The sequence below is a fragment of the Falco rusticolus genome, chromosome 4 (genome assembly GCF_015220075.1).
Source record: "Falco rusticolus isolate bFalRus1 chromosome 4, bFalRus1.pri, whole genome shotgun sequence".
Classification (NCBI taxonomy): Eukaryota; Metazoa; Chordata; class Aves; order Falconiformes; family Falconidae; genus Falco; species Falco rusticolus.
In genome coordinates this window covers 108,103,257-108,120,563 of record NC_051190.1, presented here as the reverse complement: position 1 = coordinate 108,120,563, position 17,307 = coordinate 108,103,257, and the positions used below count along the sequence as shown (strand labels likewise).

At 41.3% G+C, this 17,307-nt stretch overlaps 2 protein-coding genes across 6 annotated transcripts in view; one reads left to right on the top strand and one right to left on the bottom strand.

Moving 5' to 3' along the window:
* HACL1 (2-hydroxyacyl-CoA lyase 1) overlaps window positions 1-6,639 on the bottom strand; it is a 22,474-nt gene extending 15,835 nt beyond the window's left edge. The window contains exons 1-4 of one of the 2 annotated variants that reach the window (XM_037386660.1): window positions 6,504-6,639; window positions 5,401-5,505; window positions 1,636-1,676; window positions 303-383 (exon numbers count right to left, since the gene is read on the bottom strand). In XM_037386660.1, the coding sequence (XP_037242557.1) occupies window positions 303-383; window positions 1,636-1,676; window positions 5,401-5,505; window positions 6,504-6,578 (302 nt within the window). In that variant the 5' untranslated portion in view covers window positions 6,579-6,639. The remainder of the gene's footprint in view (window positions 1-302; window positions 384-1,635; window positions 1,677-5,400; window positions 5,506-6,503) is intronic. The other variant, XM_037386661.1, reaches the window with a different exon arrangement.
* On the top strand, window positions 5,898-17,307 carry BTD (biotinidase). 4 transcript variants are annotated; one of them, XM_037386662.1, is made up of 4 exons: window positions 5,898-6,372; window positions 11,545-11,779; window positions 13,327-13,476; window positions 14,899-17,307. In XM_037386662.1, exons 2-4 carry the CDS (start codon window positions 11,549-11,551, stop codon window positions 16,081-16,083), a joined length of 1,566 nt encoding a protein of 521 aa, XP_037242559.1. In that variant the 5' UTR covers window positions 5,898-6,372; window positions 11,545-11,548; the 3' UTR covers window positions 16,084-17,307. The 4 variants fall into 4 exon arrangements, with proteins under 4 accessions (XP_037242559.1, XP_037242562.1, XP_037242560.1 ...); XM_037386665.1 differs by lacking the exon at window positions 5,898-6,372 and adding an exon at window positions 6,545-6,643 and having other exon boundaries at window positions 14,899-16,083; XM_037386663.1 differs by lacking the exon at window positions 5,898-6,372 and adding an exon at window positions 6,897-7,015 and having other exon boundaries at window positions 14,899-16,083.

The window sequence follows — 17,307 nt, the reverse complement described above, 5'->3', positions numbered from 1 at the left end:
TAAAGTATTACAGGCTGAATATTGACTTGTATGGATACAATTTTCAAATGTATCCATACAATCAGATATACTGATTTTCCAATATATGCATAACAGGTTAGGACAAAAAGAAAAATTTTATCCGTGAGCATATAAAAAATAGACCTAAATTACTTTTAGGTTTGATAAATGAAGAATTCCCTTCTCATTATCCACAACAAAGGACAAAAAAATCCTATACTAAATACTGTGGAGCTCAACATCTGCAACAAACAATAGCAAACAATTACTAGAATTTTAACGGCAAAATATAGTTACATTACCAGCAGTTCATGGTTGCATTTGCCATCCCACCAAGGGCATGTAAAAAACCTGGACCGGACACTACAAGACATACTCCTGGTCTAGGGTGCGGGGAGGGAAAAAAAAAAAAAAAAAAAAGGAGATAGAAAAGAAAAGTAAGCACAGGGCACTCAATAAATCACCAACAAAAATCAGTAAGATACTTAAATATAAAATATTAAAGTTCTCTCATGTCATCAAAATGCATGAACAACAAGGGATTTGTATGAAAGACTAAAGATAGACATGGGAATCAGAAATCATTTAGCTGCATCAACCCAATTGAAAAACTGAACAGCTGTCACATGCCACCTACACAGAGGTTGGCATACAGGCTGATCATAACACAGCTCCTTACTACTTTGATCACATTTACTCCCATCACCTAGCATTTATATGGAATTTGATAAGCCATTTATGTCTGCAGTTTTCTCAACCCCACTTTAGCACTAGGTATCAATGGAAGAAAGCTCACAAAGGAAGAAGTACATCTCATTCAACTCAAATTTTATTACAGTCGAATTCAGGCAAAGGCACTTGTTACTCCAGGTAATGGGATAAAAATGATCATTCTTAACTACTGAGCATTTTTTAGTAGCTTTACAGACTCTTTACGTATCAAAAGAAAAAAAAAATAATCATTCAGCTTACTTCCAGAGGATTGTTCAGAGGAAGAAAAGTTACAAAGCATAACACAGGTGTCATGCTTGCCAGGCAGAATAAGGAATGATCACCTGCACTTGTGAGCACGCAGAAACCAGATGTTTACTTAAGAAAAGGGTCCATAGGATACCCAAGAAGTACCTCACAAGTCACAGGCCACAGAATACCTTCCAGCAACATTAAGAGCAAAATGGAGTAAAAGTGGAAAAGCCAGTATTTGTCAGGGGAAGCACAGGGGAGACAGCAAAGCACATGATCAGTTTCTCTATTGATAAGGTGTTTGTTGAACGATACACCCAGTGATGAGACCGTGGTTTCACAGGTCCACCAAATTGCAACAAACAGCGGCATGATTTCTGCTCCTCATACCAACGGTGTTAAGCTACTATTCAAATATTAAAAAGGAAAAAATAAAGTTGTAAGATAGACAATATTATATGAGTGTAAGCACCTCCTTGCTCCTGCCCTGAATCATAGCAACAGAAATATGGACACTGTTCTTGAAAGTTATTTTAAAATTCATGTTCCATTTTAACTGCCCTACATCTGCACACTAAAAACACCCAGCTCCAAAACAAAACACTCCTAGCTTCTGTTGAGTCTAACACAATTATAAATCATATTATTAATATTAGTAAATATGGAACATACCTGCTAGTCAAATATCCAACAGCAGATGCAGCATAACAGGCCTATGGAAAAAACTGGCGTTAATTATACAATTATTGTTGTATATACATTTCATGCTATTTTGTACGTAACTTTCAACCAAAATACTGAAAAATAAGCAGGTACAGATCTTTCCATGACTATCAGAGCTTAAATTTAAGTAAAATCACCCCTTCACCCTCCCCACACAAACAGAACAAAAAGAACACAAAGCATGTTCTTGAAGGTTTATGCAAAAATTCTCAAGACTCCTCTCCACACTGCAGACTTCTGTTGTTCCAGCATATTACATTAGGAATATCTGGGATTCAAGAAAGTAAAAACAACTGCATAAAAGGAAACCCCTAAAATCAGGGAAGCAAAACGAATAGAACATAAACTTCTGCCTTCTGGACTAACACAGAAGAGGAATTTGCACGAGAAAGGCAACAAACAGAAATCCAGCCATCACTGGAATGACTCATTGTATTCCAGAAATTATGCAAAACGTTGAAACCACACACTACAGATTCATTAGAAAATTAGGAATTGTCTTTTCCAAGCTGAGCTGCTGAATTACTTCTCACTCCATTTCTGGTACCAGACAGCTTTAGATACCTTGTATATTTCAAAGAAAATTTGCAGTTTAAATAATTTTCACAAAAATAATGCCTACAACGTGTTAGCATAGCTTATCAGCAGTATTATTATGCAGCATGTCTTCCTGCTACTTCTGTAGCAACATTAAACATTCAGATATAAATTACAGCTAGTAACAAGTTATGTGATCCAGTAGAAACAGAAGCTAGTGTGGCGACGCAAGAACTCCATCACACATGTGACATTGCCAACTCCCTCATATTCACATGTTTTTGTCCTGAATTCAGCAAGTTCTAACACTTAATGGAACTAATTTTGCATTTTTAATTTATTTTTTTTTAAAGTAAGCTCCTGGCCTTATAGAATGACTCTTTCACTTTTAAATAGAGTCGAGATTATTATTAATTTTTTTTAGTTTTATTTGAGTGCTATTGTGGTAAGAAGCGTAAGCAACACAAAAGCTCCTTCTAGAAGTTTACAAAGCTACTCAATATTTCCCTCAAACCTATCAGTGATTCTAGGTAACACAGCTTGTTAGTAATCTCAGCTTAAATGAGTGAAAACACAGACTTCTTACAAGCTTTTACATGGAAGGAGAAACAGTCTTTAGCATCCTCATGCTCCTACAGATACAGACCAACTGAGAAAAAGCATGGAGCTTAGTAGAGGAAACCCTTATTTTCTTTGCAGTATTAAGACCGGGAATTGTTGACAAAGTAGTACATTGACAAGAAAAACCTCTTTCTGCTTTTCATATGCCTCTGATATGGAAAAGAAAAATACCACTAATGTTCAAGAATCAGATAACAACTTGATGACATAACCACGTGCAAAAGCTTAGAAATATTTGGAGTAGGTGTTACTAAAAATCTTGTTAATGGAGCTCAAAGCACAATGTTGAGTTTCCATGGCAATCATATTTTAGAACCGAGTGGCAAACTAAAGCAGCACATAGAATTTGGGTTCATGTACAGTCATTGCCATTAAAACTCTTACTCCTTCATTCCACAACGAAGCAACACGAACTAAAGCTATCTGTATTTAGAGGAGAGGAGATTGTAAATAATTTTGAAGGTATACTTAAAAGATTTTTTTGTGTGAAGAGTAATAATGAAAACCCGTTTACTAATGAACCTTGCACCCTAACAACTAAAAAGTAAATAACAGCACTCATTATCTGTTAAGGTCGCACTGAGCAGCTGAACCCAGATCCTTATGTTCCTCAGAGAGGCAAGAAGGATGTAGGCATACAGAATGCCGTTGTCCAGCAAATCCAGAATCAACATCAGGAAGAAACATAGGAATCCCTGCTGCAGGCACGGAACCCAAAGCTCACAAGCCATGAGCGCTGGATTTGAACTGTAGCCAAAGCAGAAGCCTATTCTCCCCATACAACTACAAGCACACTAAGCAGGGTTTAATTATTCTGTTTTCAACTCAATAAGCAAAACGATACCACACAGCAAGGAAACAAGGGTTAAGCATTTTTGTGGCCGGTTAAAACAGTACTGCCATGCCTAGGAGCAGGTCTGAGACCCTTAAGTTAACTGTAGCTAATGCTCAATGTTCCAGGACTGGCTAGTAGGGCTTGTGATCAACTTATTAGGAGAACCTGCTTTGTGTGGTTTAACCCAAGCTGGCAACTAGAGTAGTACACAGCAGCTTCCTCCCTCACCCCGCCACCACCCCTGGTGGGACGGGGAGGAGAATCACAAAAAACCAAGGGAACCCCTATGGGTTGAGATAAGCACAGTTTAATAATTGAAATGAAACATAACAATATAATAATAGTAATGAAAAGTGAGACAACAAAAAGAGAAATAAAACCCAAGACAGACAAATGATGCACAATACAATTACTCGCCACCAGCTGACCAATGCCCATCCCATCCCCAGGCAGCAATTAGCACTTCCCAGCCAACTCCCCCCCATTTATAAACTCAGCACAATGTTTTACGATATGGAATATCCCTTTGGCTAGTTCAGGTCAGCTGTCCTGGCTCTGCTCCCTCCCGGCTTCTTGTGCAGCTCTCGCTGGCAGGGCACGTGAAACCAAAAAGTCCTTGACTTCAGAGTAAGCACAACTTAGCAACAACTGAAACATCACTGTGTTAACGTTATACACATACTAAATCCAGAACACAGCTCTGCACCAGCTACTAGGAAGAAAATTAACTCTAATCCAGCCAAAACCAGGACACTGCTGTATGAACCTGATCTTGGTACATGCTGTCTTTTGTTACCACATAGAACTTAAGCGTGGGCCTTGAAAATAAAGACGCAGTCTGAAAGCTACAATCCCAGAATAATAAACAATTTGCTAATGGACAATTACTAGTCACTGAAAAAGTGCAACTTCAAGATCTGGGAAGATACTTTTTTTGCTTTAGGTAAAGCAGCAATGGCTAAGCAAGGGGAAAAACTAACCCCCAAGAAAGAAGGCAACAGGATAAGACGCCTGGCCTGGGAAAGCACCATCCAGCACCACACAGTCCATAGTCCAGGCATGGAGGCCAATGGATAAGAGCTGTTCAGAGACCAAAATATATTATTAAAAGATATCCACCCAAAGGGATGGAGAAAAAATATGCCCAGTTTGGCTCCAGCTTGCCCTTACTGAAGGGTTCTCAAGCCTGATTCCCTTGACAGCCAGCACCATCAGTGCTAACTACACTGCACCAGCTCCAGCATATTGTATACTCACGACTAACTTAAGATACGATTATCAAGAACAGATTGCCTTGAATACGTAGGGATAATTATTATTAAAGATTAAGAACTAATGACTAGCAGTGCGTGTTGTTGTTGAGTAACAATCTAGCAAAGGGTTTTTTTGAAGTTTAAAACCGCCCCGGGTTATTGTTCTTCTAAACAATCACAGTAATCGCTAATTATCCAGGGACAGATACACAAAACACACGCCCCTATCAAGTTGGAAAAGGAAGGGGCATTTAAAAATGGAAGTGAGAGATGAAGGGCAAAAAGAAACACCCAACCCAACGCATCAGTGCTCTCTTACTCCAGAATGACTGTAACTGCTTCTCTACAGGTTCTTTAAAGGAACATTCACAGATCACACTCTTTCTAGTAAGAAAATGTATATTGGATTTAATTCCATTGTAAAACTGGTAAAAAAAAGGATTGTTTTTACTACAGATATATACTTACAGCTTGTTCATTTCTCATTCCTACATATTTTATTCCAACTGCTTGGGCTGCAATTGCGATTTCAGTGACTGGAATACCAACAATACCAAACATGTATTCAATATTCTAAAAAGACAAATATATAGAAAAAATAAATCAGGATTTTTTTTTTTTTTTCAAAAAGATAGCTTTAACAAGCACATGCCAAACACTGTCACACTAACTACACAAGCAGTCTAAAAATAAATTGTCACAACATATGCATTCACAGGCCACTGTGGAAAGATGTAAAACTAGTTAGCATTTGCAGCTCAGTCCTCTGCAGTTGTGAAAGCACAGGGCTTTGGAGGCTTACAAGCAGTGCAACAGCAGCTCAGCCCAGCTCCTCAGTCAGCATATGGTTAGTGCTTTTCACTGACCCCTTCTTACTCGGGATGCCTCTGCTACATTATTTTCCTGTTTCTCAGCGTGTCAGCTTTGCCTCTGAATATTCCTCATAGCGTTTCATATTTTTACACTTTCATAGATCGTTAACATCAAAAAGGCACAAGAAACAACTAGGACGGTACGCCCAAAGAGAAGTACAGATAAAGAATATGCTGCTTTTTATTACAACAGAACTACGTTTTGTGTGTCACGGGCCAAACAAAGTCTTCTGTTCCGAGCAGCGTCAGCTCAGCACCATGCCCAGCTCGGAGACACGACACCGCCCTGCTAACTGCACACAGCGGGAGCACACGGTGGCCGCGGGCACAGCCGCAGGGGGCGGCGGGCACCGCTCGCTGGTAGCGGAGCGGGGGCGCGCTCGGGAACGGGCAAGCTCACACGAGGGACGCAATGAGTGGCGGGGGGGCCTGCGGGGCCGCACCGCCCCCGGGCGGGGCCCGCTCACCGGGCTGCTGCGGCAGCACCTCCCTCCTTCCCACAGCGCCCCAGGGCCGGCCCTTCGCGCCCACTCTGCCAGCCCCCGGGAGAGCGGCAGCGGTGCGCAGGGTGAGTCCGGCCGCGCACACTCGCTTCTCGCCAGCCCCCGGCCCGGCCGGCCACCGCTGCCGGCGGGAACTGTCCCTGCCCGCTCGCCGTACGGAAGCTGCTCGCCGGTCCCCCCACCCCCGCGCTCTTACTTGAGCCTTAAGGGATTCAGCGATGAGCTGGGCCCCGCTGACGGCCTCCCCCGCCGCACCGCTCCCGGAGGCCATCCCGGCTTCGCGCAGCCCGGAGCCGCCCCCCGGCGAGAAGGACGGAACCGGACCCCCGGCCGAAGGTCGGCGCAGTTGACTGTCACGCCGCCCGACCAATGAGACAGCAGAGGGGGCGGGCCCAAGGGCCGCGAACCGCCACCTCTGACCCCGCTGGCGGGCAGCGTGGGGACGAGGCCGAGAGCTGGGCTAAGTCTCCTATTGGCTAGAGCGGGCACCCAATCAGAGGCCGGAAGGCGCCTGCCCTCTGCACGCAGCTGTAGGCCCGTGGCGGTGCCGAGCGCGGAGCAGCCGCCAGAGGGCGGCGCGGCCTGGCCTGGCCTGGCCTGGCCTGGCGGTGCGGCGGGGGCCGTTAAGCGGCGGCGCCATCCGCCGGAGCGGCGTGTGCGGAGCCCGGCTCTGGGCGGTTGGGGCGGGACGGCGGGTGCCGCCCCACGGTGAGGGGCAGGGAGCGGGCTGGGAGCTGTACGGGCCTGGCCGGCTCCTGCCGGGAGCGGGGGCCGTGGGGGCTGCGCTCCGCGCCTCGCCTCGCCGTGGGCCTCAGCCGGGGGGAGGCGGGAGCAGGCACCCCCCGAAAGGCCGCGCTGGGCAGGGCCTGTGGGAGCCGCGGGCCCAGCCGCCTCGGTAAGCAGGGCGGTGCCTCTGGTGGAGCTGGTCGGAGGTGGCTGAGGCAGAGCGGGGCAGGTACGGGGCCGTTTCAGGTGAAGATAACCCGAGGCCGACATTCATGAGGAGAACCGGGGGCGCAGTGTGAGACCCTTCTCCAGAATGCCATCTGAAGGGTGGCGCGCAGGGTTGCAGCTGGCTCTGCCTGCCTGGCCCTGCCGAGCTCGCTCAGGTGCCAGAAGCAAGCACTGGGCCCAGTGGGCGGTGCCCCGCCCTGCCCCGCCCTGCCCCGCCCTGCCCCGCCCTGCCCCGCCCCGCCCGCCGGCTTGTTCTGGCCGTCATCTTTAGCTGTTCGAGCTGAACCGCTAATAGTGGCAGCGTTGGCTCGGCCTCATGAAGTCAGATAGCAGGTCTTCTAATGAGACACAGCGTGTTCCAGCAATCCTGTGAAATGTATGAAACTTAACTGTAAAACTTTATGTTAGAATGGGCAACGTTCGTAAAAAGTGGACGGCACCTCTGGGTAAAAGCCAGGAAACGAGAGCAGGGTTGTGTCATGACTTCCACACAGAATATACATTCTTTAGATAATATAAACAGGTATCTTGCATTTCTTTTGAGCTATGATTGCGTTGCTAGAAAAACCTTCATAAAAACCCACATAGTAAAATACTGTGTTAAAATATAGTGCAGCATATAAAAGCAGTAGACAGGAGGGATCAGTGAAAAAACCTTGGGTTTCATTATGTATTTACATCTGTGTAGGGGCTGTTGTGTTATATATGCTATATATTAGAATGGCAGCAACATCACAATTCATGGATATAACTCGGTGTAAAAAAATTATTTTTTCATAGCAAATTTAATATTTTGCCTAGTAATTACTATTTATGTTACTATAGCTGAACAGGCATTTGCTATTAATTGTGGAAGAGGACCCAGGCTAGTGCTGTGCTACTTCTGATTTTTATAGTCTGTTGGATTCTTCTGAGTATAAAAGTGCTAAGACGCAGTGTATGTTTTGCTTTTCTCTGTGTATATATCTATGTATGGTGAGAGCTGACAAACTTCTAAGTTTCCAAAGTTGTTGAAAAGTGAGTGACAGGATGCTTTGCTTCACAATGTACTGAGGTTAGATGGTTCTGAAAAGCTGAATAGGAAAACAGTCTGCACTGTGACTGGGGGAAAATTTGTCTCAGTCAGCAACTAAACTTAAACACCAGTCTTTTTACCTTTTGTATAGAACTGTAACTAGGATACTGTGACTGTGTGACAGTAATACTGCTATGAAATACTTACATTTGGGTGAGATGATCCTACTGAACCGTATCTGCCAGACAAAAGACCACATAAATCACAGGAAAGGGACAGAAAAAGAGATTAAATTATAAAGCATTTAAGTTCATGACAGTTTCTTTTAAAGTTGTGACTCAGGTGAGGTGACAGCTCTGTAGACCCTAAACCAATTAACTTTTCTTCAAGGAAAGGATTTATTAGATGTTATAGCATTTTCTGTGAGGGGGAAAAAAAACCCAGAATGTGGCCGGGATTTACTTAGAATTTCAACAGCCTAATGGTCGAGTAAATCCTGATGGTATCTTTATTTTGGCTGGAAAGGTTACTATCCCCAGGTCCAGCCTTGGGGCTTGTCACAGCTCTCCTTGTTAGAGGCAATCCTTTAGATGGGGGAGAGGCATTAGGGAGCGCTCACCCAAGTGCTCGGCCATTGTCTGTAGGACTAGCAGTGATTACAACCAAGGGTAGGTACTCAGAGGTGTTATTTTTTTTAGTTGGCCCGGTTCAGCCAGATGGGATTGTGTAGCTGGATATTCAGTGCTAAACCTCTTGTGTATCTAAATGAGGAAGGGGTTTGGGTTAGTGCTTGAGCGTTTCTGACCACCAGAAAATAAACTTGCAGAAAAATGAGAATTCTCCAAGCATGTTTCTAAGGTGCAACATTTTGTAGAAGCCCATTATGTTTGTGTGTTTGGCTTAGAAAGCAAAAAGGCTATTTTTCTGACACACAGCAATTCCATCCAGTGATCTGAAACTCTCAGACTTTTTCCATCAGTAGTAATGATGAACGCTAATTACATCTTAGTTGACAACTTTATTGAGGAACAGCTGACTAGAACCTATTCCTGTCCTAAATAGGTGTTTTGGTTCTGAAGGGATAACAGGAATAGAAAGATGGTTTTTTGGGGGAAGTGCAACACAATATGTTTATTTTCAGTGGCTTCCTTAGTTGTGAGAGGCTTCCAACCTCTCCTCTCCCTCCTCCTTCTACTGCTTTATATCTTCGCGTGTACCTTGGTACTTCATGTGCAAAGCTGAGCTGCATAGGACAAGGTAGGATCCTCTGTTCTTGAACTGCGTTGCCAAATCACACACCCCCCCACCCCCCCAGTAAGTACAGAGTGTTTTCCTCACGATGCAGAATAGCAAGGGTAGCTTGGTGTACATCACTTCTCAAAAGTGATTATATAAATGGAGGGGGTTTAATATAACTGTTTAACAGAGATGCCAAAGCTTTATTCTGTTTTTATTGTGCTTAGGTAACTTAAGTTTACCCTTGAAGACATGTATATGTGGACACATTGGCAAATTAAAGCTCAAGAAAATAAGTAGTTGACCTTAGCAGCATCTAATAGCTGAATTACTCCTAGACCCTTACAAGTGTTATTACATATTAAAACTTTCTGGTTGAGCAAACAAGTCTTCTGCCTACCATGGGCACTAAGGTTATGGTTCTCCTGTCCTACTCAGGAATGTGTTGCTATCAAACCAGGGTTGCAAATAGCATGTAGAGCTCAGGGAAGCAAACAAGTGACTTAAAACTAAGACACTGCACTAAATGCTTTTTGAATACCTTTCCTCACACTTCAGTTTGTTCATTGTTAGATACTAAACCAGTTGGTGTTCAGACAAAAAAAAAAAAAAAGGCAATATTGAAGATTTCTTATTACCTGCTTTTTATTCTGGAATTAAGAAAAGATGTTTTAAGTTAATTTGTCATAAACTATTTTTTAGGTATGAAACTATTTAACATGAATAAAAAGAAAAATGGGATTAGTTTAAAACTGATCTTTTCTTCCTGCTGAGTCCTAATGGGAACTAGAGAAGGCTCTTGATGCACGTGTCTTTAAGTCTGTATTTGCTTTGCAAAAAAAATTAGGGAGTAGTGGGTCACAAAAATTCAAGAGTGATTCAAGAGCTACAAGTGTTTTGGAACTTTCTTTTTCTTGGATAAGAGTTATCAAAGAGCAAATGCAATTTAAAAATCAGTAACTGAACTTGAAGACTGTGGGCTGTCAATACGTAGCGTTAGTGCATTTCTCCTGCATGCCCTTTCAACTTCACTGATACTGATTTAATTCCTTAGTGATACTAGTAACACTGTGGTGACAATTACAGAATTCTCATACTAAGAATAATTCAGAATAACACGGAATTTCTGTAATATTTCTTAATACTGAGTCCTTGTTCTATAGAAGTATTTTTCCAACTTGGGAAGTCATAAGGCTACATGGGGAGCCCATATTAGTGAGTCTGGAAGGCTGGGGCACTCTCTCCAATTCTTCATTTCTTTTTAAGAAAAGCTCAGTAATGCAAATTTTATGCATTTTGTATGGATTTTTGCTCAATTGTCATTACTATGAAAGCATTTTCAACCTTACCCATCTGCATTGTATAGGAGGAATGAAGATCTAAATTGCACTCAGTGTTTTTAGAAATGTTGAAAAAGGCTACACTGGATGAGACAAATTAGTCTATTAATTGCATGTGTGGAGCTGGAATAGAGTGAATCCATAATCGATCAGGAGAAGCATTTTCATGATAGATACATTAGACACTACTTCTGTATTTAATTCTTTTGGCAACTATGTTTCTGTATTGATAAAATAAGTTGTATTTCTACTTGACTACTAAAGATTGTGTCCAAGTAATTTTAGGTAATGCTGTTTTTAAATACATTCTCCATCGCCAGATGAGGGAGAAACTGCACATTTGCGAGCTGCTTGTAACTTTTCCTAAAGGTGTTTTGATGTCTGTAGTGCAATAATCTATAAATGAATGCTGAAGTTAGTTGTAAAGGGAGACTAAGCAAGGGGATCAGTTGAACTATATGAGGCTGAAATGCTTTTAAACAGGACACAGTTATTTAAAGCACTAAGGTAGATATATTTAAGGTGTGGAAACAATATGGGTGTGGTTGTTGAGTAATTTAAAAACAACATTCTTGGCTCAAACACTGCTGAGAGTCTCAGTTACCATCCATATTTAATTGTAAATTTAAATGCCTGGCATGATTTGTTGCTTAAGCTCCCCCCACCCCGTCTGGTTTTTTTTGTTGTTCTAGATTTATGGCATATACCATGATGGATCTGTGCTGGAAGCTGTTCGTCTGCATTTTTTGCTATCAAGTTGTCTCAGGAAGAGTTAAGAGGCATGGGCATTATGTTGCTGCCGTGTATGAACACGAGTCTATACTGAGTCCTAACCCGGCAGCCCTGGTTGATCGACGGTCTGCGCTGGAGCTCATGGGCAGAAACCTGGACATCTATGAACAGCAAGTAGTAGATGCTGCAAGACAGGTATACCACAGCTTAGTAGCAGTTGCATGTGTCCCATGTATATATAGAGTAAGTGCTCTTTGAGGATAATCTTTCACATTTGTGTTCCCAGGCAACTAAAGCCATATTTATATACATAACTATGGTCTGGGTTTTCAGACATTATGACCTGCCAGCAGCTCTGAAAAAAATCAGGCCAATTAGGAGGTCGCCTGACTTTGAGTTATTCCAAGCTTGGAAAAACACGCCTATAGTTATTTAGTATAGGGAAATGAATATTCTATTTTGGTCTGAATACCTAGCTCCTTTCTGTTTTCTTAAATGGAATGTTTTTATTGAAAGATTGTCTTACAGGCAGCTGTCTTTGGGTTTGATTTTATTCCAGTGCTCTCAATGGAAATTCCTGAATGTTTCTAAAAACTAAGGAAGTTAAATACTTTGGAAACGAATGTTCCACCATTAACAGCTTTGTGGAAGTAAAGTTTTCCATTCCTTTCTCCTACCCTCCATGGAATGGTTCTCAGTCTAAATATATTTTATTTATAATAGAGGAGAGAGACTAGTATTTCTGGCTGTTCTTATGCACAGCCTCCTTTCCTTACCTCCCCAAGAAAACCCAAAGCTGGTTCTAGTCAGAGGAGGAAGGCATTACTGTTGTTGTGGAGAGAAGAATTGACTTTCAAGTTTCACAGATCTGTTGTTCTGGAACAGAAGGATTACCGTTTTAATATCTTTTTATATTTTTATATAAATTTTATATAATCTGAAAACACACACACAAATTTTTTTGAGACGTCCATAAGCATAATAGCCATTTTTGTGCACTACTGCATCCAAGACACAGAAATTATCCCAAAGCTGTAGCACAGATAGTTCTAACTGACTTATGAAAAGTCACATGAATTTGTGACTGTGTGTCTGATTTAAGAGGAATCCACCCCATTTTTAGGAACAGTTCAGATCTCACTCAACTTCAGGTAGAGCCAGCCTAGCTCTGGCATGGCTACATTTCTACCAGAATCTGCATTGCTTCCAGAGTCAAGCTGTTTTCCGAAATCAATATTCCCAGTACTGTATCCAGCCCTATATACCTAATCGAGGTGCATAGCCTTGACTAAGTGGTGCTGCACCTTTGACAGAGGTACAGCACCTTTGACAAAGTTAATCTGCAAATAGGACAATTCTGAAAAAAATTAAGACAGATTTTAACATCATCAGTCTTTAACCTGAATGATGTCATTCTCATGACTCATATGAATGGAGAATACTTTTGGCAAGGATTTGGAAGTATGCTCTTACTTGCACACCCTTAAAATAATGTCAGATAGGTTATTTTTCAAGGTAAAGGTATGTGTCAGGTTAAATAAGTTTTTTCTTTTTTTATGCATAGTTACACCTACTATGAAGTCAAAGAAAAGATACTTCCTAACTACATTCTTGTCAAACTATGCTTGGGTTATCCTTAAGTGCTTTTTACCCATGAGATTGTTTTTTTTTTTTTTTACTATTTTTTTGTATTTAGATTGTTTTTTCTTTGCCTACAAAACATATCTGTCTTTTACATACAGGGGGCACAGATCATTGTTTTTCCTGAAGATGGAATCCATGGCTTCAACTTCACCAGAAGCTCCATTTATCCTTATTTAGATTTTGTTCTGCATTCACAGTCTGTGAAGTGGAATCCGTGCAGAGAGCCTTATTTGTTCAATGACACAGAGGTAAATGTGGGAGTGATTTCTGCAGAGAGGTGGAATAACTGAATGCTAGATTTGTGCTCCAAGTGGGAAACTAGCTCTAGTCGTATTGCTTAGGGAAGTAAGCAAGAAGTTTAACAGCTCCTAGTACCAGAGTCTGTTTTCATGGACTCTCAGTTTATGCTAGTATCATTCTTGACAGAGGAGGGCTTTAGATACAAACGTGCAAGAAGATTAGCTTATTTACGAGCCATCTGGATTTGTCATCTCCTCAACCTGTGAAATGGTAATTATTCTCTAATAAGATACATTGTGTATGATTTTATTTTGAACAACATTGTTTTATATAAAACAACATAGCAGTATCTTCACTTCTGATGCATTGTCGTTACTCAGTTTTAATGACAGCAGAACATTGTGACTCAGTGATTGTGTGTAAGATGATTAGCACAAGTAACAGGACTTGAATTGCTAGAATGTAATAGAAGTCGCAACTTAGCATAGACCAAGTGTGATTACAGAAGATGTGATCTGCAGGTTACAAAAAGTAGTATTTTCATAGATGGTTCTGAACCCAAAGTGAAAATAACCATGCTTATTAATACAAACTATTTATTCTTCTTCATGTTACAGTGGTCGATATAATGAAAGTAATCATGCGTGTGCCTACTAAGCAGAATTTGTGTGCAAACATGAATCGCCGTTGTAAACAGTGACCTCCTCCTGCCTATGAGTCTTTACTAGCTGTTATCATGGGCAAGTGAGCAAGAACTTAGTTTGCTGTTCAGATCCTATTTGGAGACTGCAGTACTGAAAGTCTTTGGTGCAGATCTCTGCTGCATGGATGAAACATCCCAGTAATACTGTAGTGTTGTAGCGTGTATTTAATTTTGTATTTTTTTATTTCTTTTCCATAACTATGCAAAGCGTATCCATTTACATTCTGCTTCTCTTAAGATGTAGCTAGTAATCACTTTTTGTAAAAAATTCAGAGTAAAAACATCTCGTTGTAGAAACAAGACACTGCAGGTGCAAATGATTATTATTAGATATTTGCTGTTCTAAAGGCACACACAGATCAGTTACACTGCCTTGTCAAAGCTTTCAGGTGACCTATGGTGTTTTAAAGCCACTGGTACTCCTGCAACAGTCAGAAGTTTCTGAAAATTAACGGCCTTGAAATAGATTTCTTTATTTACTTCCTAGGAAGTACAACCCAGATAAATTTTTTCAGTGCTGTTTTAAAATTAATATCTGAAATACTTTTCAGTCAAGAAAGCTACTGGTTCCAGTAGCTGTCGTCACAAAATCTTAGTACTTTTACATTTTACAGATATAGTCAAATATGGAAATAATTTGAAAAGTATTAAATAAGTCATGACTGCTTAAGTAAAACTTATTCCTCAGTATTCTGGAGTGCTTACGTTTCCCCATACTGTTCTCCAGGTTCTCCAGCGTCTGAGCTGCATGGCACTGAAGAACAAGATATTCCTTGTAGCAAACCTGGGAACTAAGGAACCCTGTGACCACGCTGATCCTCGCTGTCCACCTGATGGAAGATACCAGTTCAATACCAACGTGGCGTTCAGCGATGACGGTATGCTGGTCGCCACATATCGCAAACACAATCTGTATTTTGAATATGCTTTTGATACCCCTCCAGAGCCTGACTATAAATTCTTTGATACGCCTTTTGCTGGCAAGTTTGGTATGTTCACTTGCTTTGATATACTCTTCTTTGAGCCCGCAGTGAACCTCATCAGACAGTACAATTTGAAACAAGTTGTATATCCAACTGCCTGGATGAACCAGCTCCCGCTCCTGTCTGCTGTAGAATTTCAACAAGCTTTTGCAACAGCTTTCAATGTTAATGTTTTAGCAGCTAATATCCACCACCCTACCTTGGGCATGACAGGGAGCGGCATATACACTCCAGTCAAATCATTCATCTACCACAACATGGAAAGTTACGGTGGCAAGCTTATCGTAGCAGAAATTCCTGTGATTACCACAGATTACGAAACCAATTTGGAGAGTAATGAAAGATTCGGAGAGAACTTGCATCACTCGTGCAAGCCTTTTACGAGCATCTCGCTGGATGATCAAGTTTGCTTTAAGGAGAGAGAAGACACCCCTGGTAGAGCATCAGAAGAGGGAAATGAACTGTTACCTCCCATATTTTATGCAGAAATGATGTACGACAACTTTACTTTTGTTCCTGTATGGGGACAAAAAGGAAAACTCCACGTTTGTGCCAATACCCTTTGTTGTTACTTAACTTATCGGAGAGATGTTTTAACTGATGAATTATATGCTCTGGGAGTTTTTGATGGGCTCCATACAGTGCACGGCACGTACTATGTCCAGGCCTGTGCATTAGTGAAGTGTGGTGGTCTCAGCTTTAACACTTGTGGGCAGGAGGTTACAGATGCCACTGCTCTGATAGATTTCCAGCTATGGGGAAATATGAGTACCCCTTATATCTTCCCTTTACTGTTGACATCTGGTATTACCTTGGACTTTGCTGATCACATGGGCTGGAAAAACAACTACTATTTCATAAGCAAAAATAGAACATCTTCTGGCCTACTGACAGCTGCTCTGTATGGACGATGGTATGAAAAGGACTAGCACAGATATTTGACTGAATCAGAAGACAACTGCCCGTATGTTCAGAGCATGTATCTGAACATAAGTTGTTGAACATATGTACTTCCTAGAGCTTCAGGTGTTTGTTACCCGACTGATTAATTTCCGCATTTGAAATGGTAAGCGAAGCACTTAACCTAAGAGGCCGTAAATACAGCTACCAGTACCTTGATAGCTTATGTCCTACCAGAAGTAAAAGATCTGCCTTGCAAAGATAAAGGCTTGTTGTAATGTCTTGAGATGTTTTTATTGGGGAAATAACATTTCTCATTTCAATGGAATTTGTTCCTTTTATTTTTATCATTTGGTTTTCTGGGGTCCTGGCTAGGAATATGGAAATGAATGGAAAAGCATTGCAAAAGCAAGAAAAGTAGGAAAGGGAATGCAGACACACATACCATGCGTGACATGCATGAAAATACATATATATATATATATATATTTTCATATAGCTTGTATATTGTGAGGTTCTGATTTCTGGTTAGGGTGCTAAGATTTTTTTTTTTAATTTTTCTTTCTTAGAGTAAAAAACTCCCAGCTGAAATCATTACCATTTACTGGCCACGTGGTTGTCTGTAATCCTGTTGGAAATCTCTGTGAGTTTTCTCATATACTTTTAACAGTAACTGAATGTTGCAGTTGTGAACATCCATGGAACAGCTAGCCTGAGGAAGAGGGTATCAAATGATTGTGAAAACCTAGACTGTGTTAAGACAGTTTCCAGTGTAAGGAATTGTGTTTAAAGAAGACGTTGGCAATGGATTTCAATGACTGTGTTATGTAGTGTTTAAGTACTTTTACTTTCCCCGTTTAGAAGAGAGGTCATTTCAAGACTGTTTTGACTTTAAGGCATCTTATGCATTGTTCATAAATTCATTCAACAAGAGCTCTGAAAAGCACATAACGAATTGTGGGACAGCAAGGTTTTTACGTAAATACTTTGTGTGCCAGATAGCAGGTTCCTGCTGCTAAATGAGTAAAACACAGCACTCTTTCCAGAGCAGTAACTAGATTAAGTGCTCTGTTGTACTGCGGTGACAAACTGTTCTATGCAGTGGATAGCTGGGAAGAGAACATTCAAAGGATAGATATTTGGAGTTAAATTCAGAGAGGATAATTTATGATTTTGTGTGGTCTTAGTGGCTGTTACAACTTCGTCTGCGTAATAGCTGTTGAATAACGGAATAAACACAACCATTCCTTTGG